The 19,069-nt window shown below is 43.2% G+C and overlaps 1 protein-coding gene across 2 annotated transcripts in view; it reads left to right on the forward strand.

The window, feature by feature from the left end:
* The first annotated feature begins 1,160 nt into the window (after positions 1-1,160).
* The window catches only part of cdan1 (codanin 1), an 85,132-nt gene continuing 67,223 nt past the window's right edge, over positions 1,161-19,069 (forward strand). For both annotated transcript variants that reach the window (XM_067991122.1, XM_067991124.1), the window contains exons 1-5: positions 1,161-1,264; positions 2,140-2,816; positions 6,797-7,021; positions 10,009-10,184; positions 12,380-12,499. In XM_067991122.1, the coding sequence (XP_067847223.1) occupies positions 1,175-1,264; positions 2,140-2,816; positions 6,797-7,021; positions 10,009-10,184; positions 12,380-12,499 (1,288 nt within the window). In that variant the 5' untranslated portion in view covers positions 1,161-1,174. The remainder of the gene's footprint in view (positions 1,265-2,139; positions 2,817-6,796; positions 7,022-10,008; positions 10,185-12,379; positions 12,500-19,069) is intronic.

Genomic DNA, 19,069 nt, shown 5'->3' on the forward strand with positions numbered 1-19,069 from the left:
AGTTTCATCCCTGGAACAACAGAAGGATAGGCACTGAGAGTGGAGGGGAAGGACTGGCAGCAGGACCTGGGGGAAGGGGAAAGATGGGGTGAAAGGTGTTCACATGAAGTGAGAGGGAAGAGTGCACCTGTGAAAGGAGGGCGAGAGTGATCATTGAGGTAGCTTTTGGTGAAGTGATATTCTGATTGATCTCTTGGATGTGGATAAACCCAAATGTCACATTTTTTCTTCAATTTATAGTAGCACCTTTAATGTAAAGGAAAGCCCCAAAGCTCTTTGCAAATAGAAATAGACAGACAAAACACACACCAAAACTTGGAGGGAGAAATGAAGAGTAAACAAAAGCTTGGTTTAAAAAAAAAGGGTTTTGAGAAGTTAAGTAGATGACAGATAGAGAGATGGAAAGAATGGGATGGGATCTCCTGAAGAAGAATCAGTTCCACCTGTAGAAAGGGAGGGGATGGGTTCATCTGAAGAATCAGATCCACATATAGAAAGGGAGGGGATGGGATCACCTGAAGAAGACAGTTCCACATTGCTGGATAACAGAGAGGCAGCAGAGGAGGATGGTGTGGTCCACCCTGTCAAAAGTGACAGAAAGGACAAGGAGGGATATCGTGTCACTGTCACAGATGATGCAGTTAGTGACTTTGGCCAGGGCCATCTTGGTGATGAGAAGGATCGAAGCTGGACTGGAGCGATTTGAACATAGTGTTTTTGAGCGAGATTGGTACAGAGCTACGAGTTGAAAAAAAACCATTTGGGAACATTCGAGAAGGAAGGGAGGTTAATGATGGGGTGGTGGAGAGGATGAAGGGATTGTGGAGGGTGTTTTTTTTAAAAAGGTGGATGGGATGATTGACAATGCCAGCTAGCATGTGTTGAGGATGTTGATGGTTTTGATGCTAATCATTAACCCTCAATCCTCACTGTTGACCAGATGAAATGTTTGTTCAGATTGATTTTATTGCACTGTAATTGTGCTTAAAATGTCAATCCAAAGGTGTGGGCAGACTTTGACCCGTTTAGAGTGAGACACACAAATCTTAGATGAAGAATATAAATAATTATTTGAGACTCTCACATTTTTGAACCACCCGCCCTGCAGCGTGCGGGGTTAAGGAGAGGTCAGGGCGCCTGCGCGTTGAGCGGGTTGTGGGCGCGCGGCAGGGTGATGGCGGCCGTGCTGGAGCTGCTGCTGAGGGAGGAGGTGACGGCGAGGGAAGCGGTAACATGGCTTAAAAAACACCGGCGGCCTGCCCAGGTAAACACCGAAGCACCCGCCGGGGGAGAAAGGGTCGTAAATGGAGCTGGGTCTCTCCCGCCAGCCAGCGGCCGGCTGACTGTCACCCGGGGCCGGTGTCGGGGGCCTGAGGCGGAGAGACCCCGCCCCCGCCCACTTACCCCATCCGCCGGCCCCCGACTCCAACCTTCAACCCTCCCAACCCCCTCCCCCAACCCCACCCTTCAACCTTCCCCCACCCCCACCTTCCCCCTCCCCCAACCTTCCCCACCCCCACCCCCAACCCTCCCCACCCCCACCCCCAACCCCCTCCCCCTCCCCCTCCCCCAACCCCACCCTTCAACCTTCCCCCACCCCCACCTTCCCCCTCCCCCAACCTTCCCCCTCCCCCAACCTTCCCCCTCCCCCACCCCCAACCTTCAACCCTCCTGCCCTATCCCCTACCCCCCCAACCTTCCCCCTCCCCCACCCCCAACCTTCAACCCTCCTGCCCTATCCCCTACCCCACCAACCAATCCTGCCCTATCCCCTACCCCACCCTCAGCCCTCTATCCTAGCCCACTCCTGACCCCCACCACCAACCTTCAACTGTTGCTTATCCCCACCCCACCAACCTTCAACCCTCCCTACCACACACCTCTCCCTACCCCAATCCCCTACCCCCCTCCAGCCTATTCCTCTACTGCCCTCCCCCATGTTGTGGTTGTGCCTCATCTTGTTTTTAAAACAAAAATCTTTTGCCTCTTTACCATGGATGTTGGGTGGGAGAAGGTAAAGGTGCTGCAAAATATTGCCTAGTTATACCCTTCACTAATAAGGTCAAGAAAGCCCAAAGATGCTTTTATATGTGTGACAACATTTTCAGAAACTTTTTTTTGTCTGACTTCTGATTCCAGAACGGTGAATTGAGTGACAAGCTTCTGGCATACAATTCGCTGCAGAGAGACTTTGTACCCTTCCTTTTAAATTTTTTAAGAGAGCAGACAAACCAACTAATTCCAAATGGTCCATCTACTCCTGCAAAGACATCCTCTGCCAAAGGGCCAAAACCTGCCAGGTGCCATCGGGACTTGAATGAGAGCAAACTGACAGAAAAAAGTGCCAGTAACACACAGGCGTCAAAAGGGACCAGAGCAGAGTTATTCTCGGAGACTCCAAACAGTTCCTTTAACTCGGATGGTTACTTCCAGTCTCCTTCATCCAGTGGCTCTTTGTTCTTTTCAAAGTCAAACAGCGACTTGAACAATGTGGTTTCACCAGTTAGCCCTGACTTCGGTTGTAGCACAGCACTGCGCTATGGGGAGAGACGGTCTGCTCAGAGGGCTAGCCTTGGGCAGTTCATCGTCCTCGGTCCTGAAAGTCAATCGCAGCGACGCGCCAAGAAGAAGAACGCTTTGGTCACTGGTCGCCAGGTCACCAAGGACTCGGCAAAGAGCCCAACTGAAGAGGATGGTGCGACTTGGAGTGGCAGTAGGAGGAGGATGGAGTTTGTTAACACCCCTCAGCCTGCTACTCATTTAAATATAAATAACCTAGAAGAATTTCCACCAGTGGGTACAACTGCTTGGGGAAGGTAATGTGCATCTGTATTAATAGATTAATTCACAGTTCAGTAAATGTTCACAATTGGAACTCTTCAGTATGTTATCTAAAAGTGTCAGCCGTGGCTCAGTGAGTAGCACTCTCCCCTCTGAGTCAGGAGGTCGTGGGTTCAATTCCCACTCCAGAGACTTGAGCACATAATCTAGGCTGACACTCCAGTGCCAGTACTGAGGGAGTGCTGCACTGTCAGAGGTACTGTCTTTTGGATGAGACATTAAACCGAGGCCCCGTCTACCCCCTCAGGCTGACGTAAAAAATCCCATGGCACCATTTGAAGAAGATCAGGGAAATTTCCCCCAGTGTCCTGACCAATATTTATCCTGCAACCATCCATCATCACTGAACAAAAAATTACCTGGTCATTACCTTATTGCTGTTTGTGGGATCTTGCTGTGTGCAAATTGGCCTCTGCATTTCCTACATACAACAGTGACTACACTTCAATGTACTTCATTGGCTGTAAAGCACTTTGGGACGTCCTGAGTTAGTGAAAGGTGCTATATATGCACGTCTTTCTTTTTAAAAGTGGACTTTTATGTTGTATATAAGTGGAACGTTGTGTAAGTTGTAACCTTCCTTTTTGCAGTTGCTAACTGTTAAGTGTGAAAGTTGCACTAGATGAGTGGGTCTGCTTTATTTGAAAGTATAACAAACTCATAAAACTGTGACTTCAGTCTAAAAGTGTAAAACTGAAACTCCCAGCAATATAACTACATTGTAGATCTTGCCCTTCCAAATTTGGCATGAATGGAGCTGAGCCTAGCATATATTTTGAAGCTGTCTGGCTAAGTTGGGTGCCATTGTCTCTCGATCGAGTATTTTGATTTATTTACTGTTGGTTATAAGTATGTCACGAGTAGTGGGAGCAATTTGAAGTGATGAATTAAGAGTAACTACAAGTGTTCTGACGCATCGTTAAAATTTCGACTTAAATGCAAAATTTCCCATAGCATATTAACATCAAATTGTTAACTAGGAAATGAGGCCTCCTGTAGATTCTGTATAGGGACACTGCTTGCTTTGTGCTGAAGTTAGACCATTAAAATAGAGGAGCTTAAAATTTGGCATGAATGGAGCTGAGCCTAGCATATAATTTGAAGCCGTCTGACTAAGACAGCTGGGTGCCATTGTACCTTTTACGTGGCAAAGTCCTGTGAAGCTTGAACTTCACGTCGAGAACTGTTTCCATAGGACGTCTCTGGGTTGGGGTTGATTGACAGCTCCTACCCCAGGCAGAGAGATATTTGGCTGGTGTCTGCCAGTTCTTTAGTTCTTTTGAGTTCATAGCAACAGAGACAAATACCTAGATATTCTGGTGATTAGACATGTATGAGTCTGTATTATGGAAGCTGGTTCAGGTTAGACAGTGTTAGGAGAGTTAGAGAAGTGTGGCATTTGTTATTTTTGTACTGACTGTTTAAAGATTCTGTGATGAAGTGAAATCTGCTGTATTGATTCTCTGCACTTGTTATAAATATGATTAGTTTAAACCCAAAGTCGTGTGGTGTCCTGTTTAGTTTATTCTATTAGCCTTGGCTCAGTGGTAACACTCTCGCCTCTGATAAGGTTGTGGGTTAAAGCCCCACTCCATAGACTTGAGCACGTAATCTAGGCTGGCACTCCGGTGCAGTAATGGGATTGCTGCACTTTTGGAGGTACCGTCTTTCAGATGGTAAAACTGGGGCCCCGTCTGCCATCTCGGGTGGATGTAAAAGATCCCGTGGCACTATTTTGAAGTAGAGCAGAGCAGTTCTCCCTGGTGTCCTGGCCAATATTTATCCCTCAACCAGTATCTCCAAGAAACAGATTATCAAGTCATTTTTTTCATTGCTGTTTGTGGGACCATGCAAATTGGTTGCCATGTTTCCTACAATACAACAGTGACTGCAGTTCAAAAAAAGTACTTAATTGGTTGTAAAGCGCTTTGGGATGTCGTGAGGTCGTGAAAGGTGCTATATAAATGCAAGTTCTTTCACCAACCAAAGATGAGAACATGAGAAGGCTTGTGAAGTAAGCTAAGTATACAGTTGTTTATGTTCAGTCACATCACTGGATATTGTGTGCATAACATCACATTTCTGTTCTTCAGGGTGCTCCCGTTTGCACTGAGCATGTGAGAAATATCTAGAAGTTTAAGTACAGCTTATAAACGGAACATTGTCATCTCGGGAGACTAAATAAATTGGGCAGAGCACAAAATAGGGCAAATTGTACATGGTCTGTGGGCAGAATGGGCTTTAATAGGACAACTTCCTTGTACAGCGCTCATGTTCTTTTTATAAACAAACGTGTTAGATTGGGAAATCACAGAAGGATTTAGAAAGTCCTTATGCTGCATTTATACAAATGTGTCAAACTAGCTATATGAACATAAGAAACAGGAGCAGAAGTAGACCCCTCGAGCCTGCTCTGCCTCTCAATAAGATCGTGGCTGATCTTCAACTCCACTTTCCCGCCCGGTCCCCTTATCCCTTGATAGACCATGGTTAGCTCAGCCTGATATGTCCGCTGTTCGAAAGCAGAAGATGCAAGGTTACAGTTGCTGTCCCTATGTTTTAACTAAAGGTCATAGGCCATTTGGTCTATTATATACTTCTAAATTGATCTTTGAACCGGTGTCAAGGTTGCCCTGCTAGGACAAGTTGGGTGTCAGCCTTGGCTCAGTGGTAGCAAACTCACCTCTGAGTCAGAAGGTTGTGGGTTCAAGTCCTTGTTGGATAATTCTTTCATTATCTTTTTAACAGATTTGAAAAGCTAGAGACAGTAATATACCTGACAATTCACTTATTATTGTTTCAAAACATTGATCTTAAAACTTCATACAGAGCAGTACATGCAGTCCTATGTCTAAAACTTACGTATAGAGAACTTAACGGGAATCGTGAGCGTTGCCTATCCAAACCTGTTCAAGCTACCTCGTCTTGAAGGTAGTCAAAGTTCCTACTGAGTGAAACTTTGTATCTCCTTTTATACCATTTTCTTTCATTGTCTAATTCTTGCTGGATTCAACTTTACTGGGTCTTTTATGACCCTTAGATCATTGAACAGATTGCTGGACAATGATGGGGGGTGTCTTTTGTCCTGTAACATTGTATCTTTGCTTCCTATCTTTGCTCTTCCCTAATTATAGCTGTTGTTGTACAAGCCTTTGACGTGTTTCCTCTTGCAATCTCTACTGTAAGAAGAACCTATTCCATTATTTATACTGCAGTGATTTCCTTCTTTTAACCCCCCGCAACTGAGATTTAAAAAAAAAACTGTCTTTTTTAAAAGCCTATGTGTTTCAACCTGACAACCCTTTTAGCTCCATATTATATATCATTAATGCAAACTAGCTTGCTTATTTAACTTATATGCCTTTCCTCACAGTATAATGTCTTCGGCGCTGAAATCCTTCCTTCTCCAATGTTATCAAAGTCATTGAGGGAAAAACATGGGATTTGTGAACACAAAGTTTAAACCAATTCTGTCCACATTAGCTGTTCTGTGTTTGTTCTGTGCTAGAATAATGTAAAAACATATCTATATTCTTACAGTCCCCCTCCAGAGACTTGAGCACATAATCCAGACTGACTCTTCAGTGCAGTACTGTTGGATGTGCCGATGAGACGTTAAACTGAGACCCCGTCTGCCCTCTCGGGGACATAAAAGATCCCATAATGCTATTCGACGAAGAGCTGGGGAATTCTCCCCCATGTGTCCTGGCCAATATTTATCCCTGTTTGTGGGACCTTGCTGTGTGCAAATTGGTTGCCACGTTTCATATAATGCAACAATTTCCACACTTCAAAAAGAACTTTAGTGGCTGTAAAGTGCTTTGGGACATCCCGAGAATGTATAACACTTTATGTAAATGCAAGTCATTTTATGGTACAGCTGTATGAAGATTTTCTGTAATATAATTACATTTATGGGTCAAAATAATTATTTTAATTATCATATTTATTTCAGTAAAACAAAACCATCAAGAAGAATTAACCCTACTCCAGTCAGTGTAGAGCGGCCGCAGTCCAAACCCAAGATATGTTTCACTTCCACTCCTTTGAGTCAACCACTGTCGTCCTCATACTCCGCAGGAGTTACTTCAGAAGCATTTGGGGCTGGGCTGGAGGGGTTTGCCGCGGTTACATCTCCTAGCAGCTTGCAGGAAGAGCGAGAGATGCTGAAAATTGAAAGGTAATGAAAAAAACATCCACTAAATGTGCAGAGGAAATTTCTGTTTTTTGTTTTATATATTTTTTCTTGTTTCTGCTGCATGTTTCTTAGAGATGCAAAACAATTTTTTTTAACAAAAGAGGAGAAAGTCAAGTATTTCATTCTGGGTTCTGACCTGGAGTTTGAAATTTACAAACTATTTACTAATTAACTTCAGCATATTTTTAAGCACTACAGTGATTCCCATGTTGAGTACTTGCTTTCCAGAAATACTAAAAAAAAATGAAAGAATGCTCTCTGCAAACTTCCTTTGGACATCTTGTATGCACCAGAGCCTGAATTTCAATCCTGCAGGGGTAGTCCACCTTATAGGGTGCAAGAAACACCTTAACCTGGACATCGTCAGCCTTTTTTAATCCCACATTCCTTTTACCATTTCAGCAAACAAGCAGGGAACTCTCCCAGTGGCCTTAAAGGCACAGGCCAAATTAGCAGCTAAACATCACAACTGTGCTGCAGACCCCAGAATACCGGGTACAAATTATGTACCGGATTAAATTATGAGGACAGATTGCATAAACTTGGCTTGTATTCGCATAATCTTAAAATTAGAGTTAGGCCGTTCAGGAGTGAAATCAGGAAGCACTTAATCACACAAAGGGTAGTGGAAATCTGGAACTCTCTCCCCCAAAAGGATTTGAATTCTCAGTCAATTGGAGCTTTCAAGACTGCGATAGAGAGATTTTTGTTGGGTAAGGGTATCAAGGGATATGGAACCAAGGCGGGTAAATGGAGTTGAGATGCAGATCAGCCATGATCTAATAGAATGGCGGAACACGCTCAAGAAGCTGAATGGCCTCCTCCTGTTTCTAATGAGCTGGGAATTATTACAGTGCAAAGGCTAGAGGACAGACTGATAACTTGCCCGTTTCTGTGTAACATTATTGAACTTTTCTTTTTGGAATGTCTCTGGAGACTGGGTTATTTCACTGTCTATTTTCCAACCGCCTGGTTGACCTGTCAGCTGAGCAATCCTGCTCTTGCCGCACAAAAATATTTCAGCTTTGAGTACCCTGAACTTTTTAAAATGTCCACACTATGTTATAGCACGATAGATTTTGAACAAAAAAAAGTCTTCCACTGTGGGTTGCTGAAAAAAAAAGTTTTTTCCTCCAATGTCTTTTGGTAGGGGAGCATAAAAATAAGGAAATTAGTAGCAGGGTATACATTACTTTAATATTTCAATATGCAGTAGCACTCTGCATTTTGTTCTTGAATGGGCCCCTTGTGAAGTGCCTTGGGATGTTTTTTCTATATAAATGCAAGTTATTAATGATACAAACTGGAATGGTAGAATCAAACAGCACAGAAGGAAACCATTCGGTTCATCGTGCCTGTGTCTGGTTCTTTGAAAGAGCTTCCCAACCAGTCACTCACCTCCACGCTCTCCCCATTGCCCTGCAAACCTTTCCCTTTTCAGGTATATATCCAATTCCCTTTTGAAAGTTACGATTGAATCTGCTTCCATCACCCTTTCAGTGCATTCCTGATCATAACAATTTGCTGCGTTAAAAAAAATTCTCCTCCTCTCCCCTCTGTTTGTTTTGCTAATTATCTTAAATCTGCATCCACTCAAAGTTCCAAATTTTTCCTTCATTCTTTTAGAAACAATCCTTTGAGTAGTAATTTTGCTAATGGTATGGACAGTGTGATGTTCAGTCTGTATATTCTAGTTAGTAACAGAAAATGCTGGAAGACATTATAGGTCGATTTAACATCTGAAAGAGAAAGATAATCTAACACTTCAGAGCATGTGAATGTTTAGGAAAAAGAAAAGTCCAGTAAGCTTTATAAACCCATCTGTTTATGATAAATCAAACCCTTCTCACTGTGTTCTTCCATTCCCCCGCATCATTATCTATTTGCCTCTCAAGTCCATGTGTAATATCTGCCTCAATGTCATTTTTTAGCAACTTATTCCCCAAGTCTGAGTGGATTAATTTCTACCAGACTTCTCTCTTTATTCCTGACTTTCTAAATGCTTCCTGGATGTAATGTTTCTCCAAATTTTTGAATCTGGAATCAGCAACTACAAAGAGACAGAAATAAATCGTCTGTAGTGACAAGTACTTCACTGATTGCAGTATTCTTATGTAGTGCAAACAGTAATAAACTTTCTTCTTTCTGTATAGTCATGGTAATTTAGCACTTTGGAGTACCAGTGCAATATATCACTAGGTGGTAGGGTGCAAATTCACACTTACAATTTCTTCTTGTTTTTTCCCTTGTGCCTCTGAGAAGCACCTTGGGCTATTTTTCTAAGTTAAATGTATCATTTGAATGCAAGTTGTTGTAGGCTACTTATCTCCTCTAACAACAAGTGAAGTGACAATGTACTTCCTGCAAGAAGTAAATTGATTTCCTTTCCCTCTTGGTGGATCTTATATGCCTCTTAGTGTTACTTACGGAGAATCATTGGCACAGACCTGGGAATTGGTCATCTGTCCAACCTATGAGCTGGCTAATGATGCATAATAAAGGAATGCTGAGAGGAGAGGAAGGAGGAAGCCTCCGAAAGCTTGTGAATTTAAAATAAAATTGCTGGACTATAACTTGGTGTTGTAAAATTGTTTACAATTGTCAACCCCAGTCCATCATCGGCATCTCCACATCGAGAGGAGAGGGGAGAAAGGAGAGAGGAAATGAAATGCAAAAACAACTTACCAAATGCAGTATTTCATTAGCAAGAAATGAAAAGTTAAAGGGTCAACACCAAAAGCTTTACTTCTTTAAAGATACTGACGGGCCTGCTATATGACGCCTGCATTTTCTGTTTTTCTTGTTTAATTACTTCTTGTTTTTATGGATTAACAATAAGCTCCTGAATTAGTGCATGGAAAATTGAAGGAAGTCAGAAATGTATATATACAGCAATTGTGTTTTTGACCTCTCTCTAGGAGGCTTTTATATTAAGTTTTTTCAATATGTTTTGTTTTCAAATGATTTAGATCCAAGTTGCTTCAGCAGTCATCAGTGTTGGACCCAACTGCACCCACTAAATGCCAGTATGGAAGATCCTTTAGCATTTCCTCAGACAGTATCGCTGTATGTGCAGATGTCAGCAAAGTTTGTCATAGAAACCAGTTGGATGTGTTGGCTCAGCTGTACTCTAGTTGTATCTCTGGTAAGTGAATAAATTTAAGACAATTGGCAAAAGAACCAAAGGGGAGATGAGAATTTTTTTTATGCAGTGAGTTGTTCTGATCTTGAATGTGCTGCCTGAAAGGGAATTGGATGAATACTTGAAAAGGAGTAATTTACAGAGCTGCGGGGAAAGAGCGGTAGAGTGGGACTAATTGGATAGCTCTTTCAAAGAGCTACCATAGGCATGATGAGCCAAATGGCGGCCTCCTGTGTTGTAAAATTCTTTGATTCTAAGTGTATTGATTGCTATGTGTACAACACAACTGGTGTAAAAGGTAAACAGAACTGTGCTGATTAATGCATTTGAAAGTCAATGTTAATTTAATATATGATGGTGAAATGTAGTGTACTGGCATATGTTTGTCTTGTGATGGTGAAATATAGTGTTTGTCTTATCTGGTGAAAGAATATTCTGATTCCCATCAAATAAAAATTCTGGTTGTACGATCAGTTTCAGTGTACTTAAAATGCCTGGTGGCTCCCTATATGGAAGACTTTACTTTGGATGTTTTTATATTTTGTTTTCTGTAAGAAGTCTGTGCACTCTTCATTCACATTTCCCCTAGTGCTATAGCTGAGAAAGGGAACTTACCATTCATAAGAACAGAAGAAATAGGAGTAGGAATAGGCCCCTCGAGCCTGCTCCGCCATTTAATAAGATCATGGCTGATCTCCGACCTCAGCTTCACTTAACTGCCCAGTCCATGTGTCCCTACATTCCCCTAGAATCCAAAAATCTATCTCTGCCTTGACCATATTCAACGACTGAGCATCTACAGTCCTTTCGGGTAGAGAATTCCAAAGATTTACAACCCTCTGTGTGAAGGAATTCCTCCTCATCTCAGACTTAAATGGCCGACCCCTTATCCTCCGACTATGCCCCCTAGTTCTAGACTCTCCAGCCAGGGGAAACAATCTCTCAGCATCTACCCAGCCCCCTCAGAATCTTGTATGCTTAAATGAGGTCACCTCTCATTCTGCTAAACTTCAGAGTATAGGTCCATTCTACTCAATATCTCCTCATAGGACAACCCTCTCATCCCAAGAGTTAATCTAGTGAACCTTTGTTGCACTGCTTCTAAGGCAACTACATCCTTCCTTAGATAAGGAGACCAAAACTGTACACAGTACTCCAGGTAGGGTCTCACCAAAGCCCTGTACAATTGTACTAAGACTTCCTTACTCTTGTACTCTTCTGCCTTTGCCAAATTGATTTTTCCATTCTATATGAAAATTAAAGTTCCCCATAATTATAGCATTACCTTTGTTATAAGCTCCTATTATTTCTTGATTAATATTATGTCCAATGGTATAGCTACTGTTGGGGGCTACCCCATCTCCTTTTCCATTCTGCCTGTCTTTTCGAAATGTCAAGTACCCTGCAATATTTAGTTCCCAACCTTGGTCACCTTGCAACCATGTCTCTGTAGTGGCTATTAGATCAAACCCATTAATCTCTATTTGTGCCACTAATTAGAAATTAAGAGAAAAGTCAAAGCAACAGAGCAGTGTTGTGATTTGGGTAAAGATAAGCAGACTGTGGCAGGAAGGGCCAGAGAGTTAAACGGTAATAGTGCATCAACGAATAAGGTAAAAACAGGGAAAGATGATAAAAGTTAGTATAAAAAACTCTTTATAGTAACTTATGAAACATTCATAACAAGATAGACAAATTAGTGGCACATTGGCGGAACGGTCAAGAACCAGAGGACATAGATTTAAGGTGATTGACAAAAGAGCCAAAGGCGACATGAGGAAAAACTTTTTTACACAGTGAGTGGTTAGGATCTGGAATGTACTGCCCGAGGGGGTGGTGGAGGTAGATTCAGTCATGGCCTTCAAAAGGGAACTTGAAAGGAAAAAATTTGCAGGTCTACGGGGAAAGGGTGGGGGAGTGGGACTAGCTGGATTGCTCTTGCATAGAACTGGCGTGGACTCGATGGGCTGAATGGCCTCCTTCCGTGCTGTAACCTTTCTATGATTCTACTGTGTGTGGAGTACATTCTGGCAGTTGTTTAGGTAGGACAAAATATTAATGCAGGGATTTATTGCTTTGCTGGCAATGAAGTGACCTTTAACCAAGTGTGGACAGGTCTTTGATGCAGACTGTCCGAGGGCTGCATGGAGATTGGAAGACAAATGTTAACAACCAATGTTATTTTCTTCTAATTCTAGAGAATTTGGTGCCAAACATTTTTCTGGAGCTGTTCTTTATACTGCAGTTGTTGACATCCAGGGGAGGAGCATCAACAGATGATTTGGATGACGAGGTGGAATATGCCACTGAGGTAAAAGGTGAGAGTTACCCAATGAGAGCTGTAACGTCATCTCTCTTCGAATTTTGAGGTTCAAACCAAATACAAGATGTGTGCTACAAACAATGCAATGGAATAGAAGTAAAGAAAGAGAGAACTTGCAATTATACAGTGCTTTTCACGACATCAGGACGTCCCAAAATGCTTTACAGCCAATGAAGTACTTTTTGAAGTGTAGCCACAGTTGTATTGTAGGAAATGCGGCAGCTAATTTGTGCACAGCAAGATCCAACAAACAGCAATGAGATAATGACCAGATAATCATTGTGATGCAAATAATACAATAGAATACAGTTGAACAGAGGGGACAACAATGGAGCATTGAGAGCCATGTGTACCAACAGAAATACCTCCGTAAGGTCCAGTGTGAAAATCAGTTGAGACCAACATGCATATGTACAAAATTCATACACCTGAAGACATCAAGGAAGGACTGAATTAACTTCCATCACATTCAATCTCTGAATCCATAGGAGGGCAAGCATTGAGAGGAAGTTTTAACCAACAGTTACTGGTTCTGTAGCTGGTGATTACCACCATGTCCACCCACCCCCTCCATTAAAAGAAGTAATTAAAATTCGAGTCTGTCGCTCAAGATCAGAATGCATGTAGGGCAGGCCACGAGGTCACTTATGAACTACAAGTAGAATTGTAGAAAGGTTACAGCATGGAAGGAGGCCATTCGGCTCATTGAGACCGAGCCGGCTCTATGCAAGAGCAATCCAGCTAGTCCCTATCCCCGTAGCCCTCGAATTTTTTCCTTTCAAGTACTTAGCCAGTTCCCTTTTGAAGGCCATGATTGAATCTGCCTCCACCACCCCCTCGGGCAGTGCATTCCAAATCCTAACCACTCGCTGTGTAAAAACGTTTTTCCTCATGTCACCTTTGGTTCTTTTGCCAATCACCTTAAATCTATGTCCCCTGGTCCTTGACCCTTCCACCAATGCGGACAGTTTCTCTCTATCTACTCTGTCTAGCCCTTCATGATTTTAAATACCTCTATCAAATCTCCTCGCAACTGTCTCCAAGGAGAACAACCCCAGCTTCTCCAGTCTATCCATGTAGCTAAAGTCCCTCATCCCTGGAATCATTCTAGTAAATCTCTTCTGCACCCTCTCTAAGGCCTTCACATCCTTCCTAAAGTGCGGTGCCTTGAACTGGACACAATACACCAGTTATGGCCGAATCAGTGTTTTATAAAGGTTCATCATGGCTTCCATACTTTTATACTCTATGCCCAGGATCCCGTATGCTTTTTTAACCATTTTCTCTGCCCTGCCACCTCCAACGATTTGTGCACATATACTCCCAGATCTCTCTGTTCTTGTACCCCTTTTAGAGTTGTGCCCTCTAGTTTATATTGCCCCTCCTCGTTCTTCCTACCGAAATGTATCACTTGACATTTTTCTGCGTTAAATTTCACCTGCCGTGTGTCCGCCCATTCCACCAGCCTGTCTATATCCTCTTGAAGTCTATCACTATCCTCCTCACTGTTGACTACCCTTCCAAGTTTTGTGTCATCTGCAAATTTTGAAATTGTGCCCTGTACAAGTCATTAATACATATCAAGAAAAGAAGTGGTTCCAGCACCTGGGGAACACCGGTACACCTCCATCCAGTCCGAAAAACAACCGCTACTCTCTGTTTCCTCTCACTTAGCCAATTCTGTATCCATGTTGTTACTGCCCCCTTTATTCCATGGGCCACAATCGTGATGATAAGCCTACCATGCAGCACTTTATCAAATGCCTTTTGAAAGTCCATATACACCACATCAACTGCATTGCCCTCATCTACCCTCTGTGTTACCTCATCAAAAAACTCTTATCAGGTTCGTTAAACACAATTTGCTTTTAATAAATCCGTGCTGGTTTTCCCTTATTAATCCACACTCACCCAGCTGACTGTTAATTCTATCCCGGATTATCATTTCTAAAAGTTTCTCCCCAATGAGGTTAAACTGACTGGCCTATAGTTGATGGGTTTATCCTTAGACCCTTTTTCAAAAAAGGGTGAAACGTTTGCAATTCTGTAGTCCTCTGGCACCACCCCCGTATCTAAGGATGTTTGGAAGATTTTGGTCAGTATCTCTGCAATTTCCACCCTTACTTCCCTCAGCAACCTAGGATCATCCCATCAGGACTGGGTGACTTATCTACTTTAAGTACAGCCAGCCTCTCTAGTACCTCTTTATCAGTTTTTAGCCCACCCAGTATCTCAGGTATATCTTCCTTTACTGAGTCTCTGACAGCATCATCTTCCTTGGTAAAGACTCATTTAGTATCTCAGCCGTGCCCTCTACCTCCATGAGTAGATCTCCTTTGTGGTCCCTAATCGGCCCCACCCCTCCTTTTACTACCTGTTTACTAATTACATGCCTGTAGAAGACTTTTGGATTCCCTTTTATGTTGGCTGCCAGTCTGTTCTCCTCCTCTCTGCCCCTCTTATTTCCTTTTTCACTTCCCCTCTGAACTTTCTACATTCTGCCTGGTTATCAACCTGACATCTGTCCTAGGCCTTTTTTTTCCCATTTCATCTTACTCACTATCTCTTTTGTCATCGAGGCAGCTCTGACTTTAGTTGCCCTACCTTTCTGCCTCGTGGGAATGTGCCTAGACTGCACTCAAACCATCTCCTCCTTAAAGGCCGCCCACTGTTCAATTATAGTTTTGCCTGCCAATCTTTGATTCCAATTTACCCGGGTCAGATCTGTTCTCATCCTATTGAAATTAGCCCTCCTCCAATTGAGTATTTTTACTTCAGAGTGGTCGTGTCCTTTTCCATAGCTATTCTAAACCTTGTGCTACTATGATCGCTGCTCCCTAAATCCTTCCCCACTGACATTTGCTCCACTTGATTCCCTAGAACCAAGTCCAGCAATGCCTCCAGCCTTGGGCTGGAAATGTACTGAGTAAGAAAGTTATCCTGAACACATTTCAAATTTTCCTCCCCCTCTTTGCCCCTTCTTATAGTTATCCCAGTCTATATTAGGATAAATGTAAGGAGTCGTACAACACCAGGTTATAGTCCAACAGCTTTATTTGAAATCACAAGCTTTCGGAGCTTTGCTCCTTCGTCAGGTGAGTGAAGGGTTCCATAAAGCACAGCATATATAGTCAGAGAACAATGCCTGGTGATTACAGATAATCTTTCCAACTGCCCGTTATCACACCTCGGCAGAGAGATAATCACAGCAATCAAAGGAGTGGATGGTGTTCAGACAGGTTAGTCAGGAACATTACATCCAAGAATACTGAATACACAAGCGGTCAGATCACAAAGGCAGAGAGAGAGAGACCCGAAAGGCAGAGAGAGAGAGAGAGAGAATGACCAGTTGTATTAAAAACAGATAACTTTTTTTCGCTGGTGGGGTTACATGTAGCGTGACATGAACCCAAGATCCCGGTTGAGGCCGTCCTCATGGGTGCGGAACTTGGCGATCAATTTCTGCTCAACGATTTTGCGTTGTCGTGTGTCTCGAAGGCCGCCTTGGAGAACGCTTACTCGAAGATTGGAGGCTGAATGTCCTTGACTGCTGAAGTCTTCCCCGACTGGGAGGGAACCCTCCTGTCTGGCGATTGTCGCGCGGTGTCCGTTCATCCGTTGTCGCAGTGTCTGCATGGTCTCGCCAATGTACCATGCTCCGGGGCATCCTTTCCTGCACCGTATGAGGTAGACAACGTTGGCCGAGTCACAAGAGTATGAACCATGTACCTGGTGGGTGGTGTCCTCTCGTGTGATGGTGGTATCTGTGTCGATGACCTGGCATGTCTTGCAGAGGTTGCCGTGGCAGGGTTGTGTGGTGTCGTGGACGCTGTTCTCCTGAAAGCTGGGTAATTTGCTGCGCACAATGGTCTGTTTGAGGTTAGGTGGCTGTTTTGAAGGCGAGTAGTGGAGGTGTGGGGATGGCCTTAGCGAGGTGTTCGTTGTCATCGATGACATGTTGAAGGCCCCAGTTATCACTACTCTATAGCTTTTGCACCTCTCTGTAATTTCCCTGCAAATTTGCTCCTCTATATCCCCCAGTAATGAATACACAGGCCATTAAACACGTAGCCATTAAACACTTAGCCATCCAACTCTCACAGCCAGTCTGCCTGCCACGAAGTCAATGTGGCTAAATTGGGCAGAAGGTCTTTTCAGGAACATCTTTTGATCCTATGAAGGGAGGCATAATTTGTTTAAATAGAAAAGATACTGGTGTCAGAGCATAAACATAATTTTCTCCGATTAAATTCTAAGTTAACCAAGATTCTAGGTACAGATGTAATCCTCGCAGTACCATTCCAGTACAGCTAGATCATTGGGCAGTTACCGAAGATTGGAGAAAGCTGCTGACTGCCATAGGTTTTTTTCATGTGCCAACTCTGAGAATGCTGACCCTCCAATGTGAGATGATGTGAATGAGAATTAGCTGTGTGTCAAAACAATAACTTTTATAATTCATTCATAAATATTCAGGCACTGCTGTTGAGAAGTGTTTACCTAATTCTGCTTTTTAGAACTTGCTTTTGCACATATTGTCTTATCTTTTGAACCCTTAAAGGGGATCTTAATACTCGATGACCAAAATGACTGCTTTCCACAAAACAGCAAAATATATTTGACAACCTTGTATTTGCTCCTTACTATCCCTGATAGTGCTGGGAATATTTTGTGTATTTTTCTTTTTTATATTGCAATTCCTCACTTCCCTTGTGCTCAGCACCATTCCTTACATGACCAGCCAACCGCCAGTCCTCCACCTCTACTGGTCAGGAGGCAGGAGCTGGGAAGTAGATGAGAGCACTCTGACTTCTGCCCTTCCTGAAGGATGTGCATTTGCCTGTACAACATATCTAGTAATTACAACCTCATTTCCGTACAAGGTACATACTGAAGTCTTTTGAAGAGACTTCATTCCATCTGCTTAATCTAGTGCATCTAGGAACATAGACTGGAGAATTGCAAATGTTCCACCCTGTTCAAAAAAGGCTGTAAGGATAAACCCAGCAAATATAGGCCAGTCAGTTTAACCTCAGTGGTGGGGAAACTTTTAGAACTATAATCCGGGACAGAATTAACGGTCGCTTGAACGAGTGTGGATTGATTAGGGAAAACCAACACTGATTTGTTAAAGGCAAATCATGTTTAACTAACCTGATGATAAGAGTTTTTTGATGAGAGGGTAGATGAGGGCAATGCAGCTGATGTGGTGCATGCGGACTTTCAAAAGGCGTTTGATAAAGTGCTGCATGGTAGGCTCATTATCAAGATTGTGGCCCATGGAATAAAGGGGGCAGTAGCAAAATGGATACAGAATTGGCTAAATGAGAGGAAACAGAGAGTAGTGGTGAACGGTTGTTTTTTGGACTGGAGGAAGGTGTACAGTGGTGTTCCCCAGGGGTCGGTGCTGGGACCACTGCTTTTCTTGATATATATTAATGACTTGGACTTGGGTGTACAGGCCACAGTTTCAGAATTTGCTGATGACACAAAACTTGGAAGGGTAGTCAACAGTGAGGAGGATAGTGATAGACTTCAAGAGGATATAGATAGGCCGGTGGCATGGGCGGACACGTGGCAGGTGAAACTTGACACGGAAAAATGTCAAGTGATACATTTCGGTAGGAAGAACGAGAAGAGGCAATATAAACTAGAGGGCACAACTCTAAATGGGGTACAGGAACAGAGAGATCTGGGGGTATATGTGCACAAATCGTTGAAGGTTGCAGGGCAGGTTGAGAAAACGGTTAAAAAAGCATATGGGGTCCTGGGTTTTATAAATGGAGGCATAGAGTACAAAAGTATGGAAGTCACGATGAACCTTTATAAAACACTGGTTCAGCCACAACTGGTGTATTGCGTCCAGTTCTGGGCACCGCACTTTAGGAAAGACGTGAAGGCCTTAGAGGGGGTGCAGAAGAGATTTATTGGAATGATTCCAGGGATGGAGGACTTTAGTTACGTGGATAGACTGGAGAAGCTGGGGTTGTTCTCCTTGGAACAGAGACGGTTACGAGGAGATTTGATAGAGGTATTTGAAATCATGAAGGGTCCAGACAGAGTAGATGGAGAGAAACTGTTCCCATTGGCGGAAGGGTCAAGGACCAGAGGATGTAGATTTAAGTAGATTGGCAAAAGAACCAAAGGTGACAAGAGGAAAAACTTTTTCACTCAGCGAGCGGTTAGGATCTGGAATGCACTGCCGAAGTGGGTGATGGAAGCAGATTCAATCATGGCCTTCAAAAGGGAACTGGACAAGTGCTTGAAAGGAAAAAAATTGCAGGCTATGGGGATAGCCGGGTGAGTGGGACTAGTTGGATTGCTCTCGCATAGACTCGCGCGGACTTGATGGGCCGAATGGCCTCCCTCCATGAATTAACCTTTCTATGATTCTGTAGGAACAGGGGTATGCCATTCAGCCCCTTGAGCATGTTCCACCATTCAATTAAATCTTGGCTGATCTGTACCTGATTACAATGTCAGCCGTGGCTCAGTGGTAACATTCTCACCTCTGGGTCGGATGTTTGTGGGTTTAAATCCCACTCCAGAGACTTGAGCCTATAAT

This window comes from Heptranchias perlo, chromosome 10, assembly GCF_035084215.1.
Source record: "Heptranchias perlo isolate sHepPer1 chromosome 10, sHepPer1.hap1, whole genome shotgun sequence".
Taxonomy (NCBI): Eukaryota; Metazoa; Chordata; class Chondrichthyes; order Hexanchiformes; family Hexanchidae; genus Heptranchias; species Heptranchias perlo.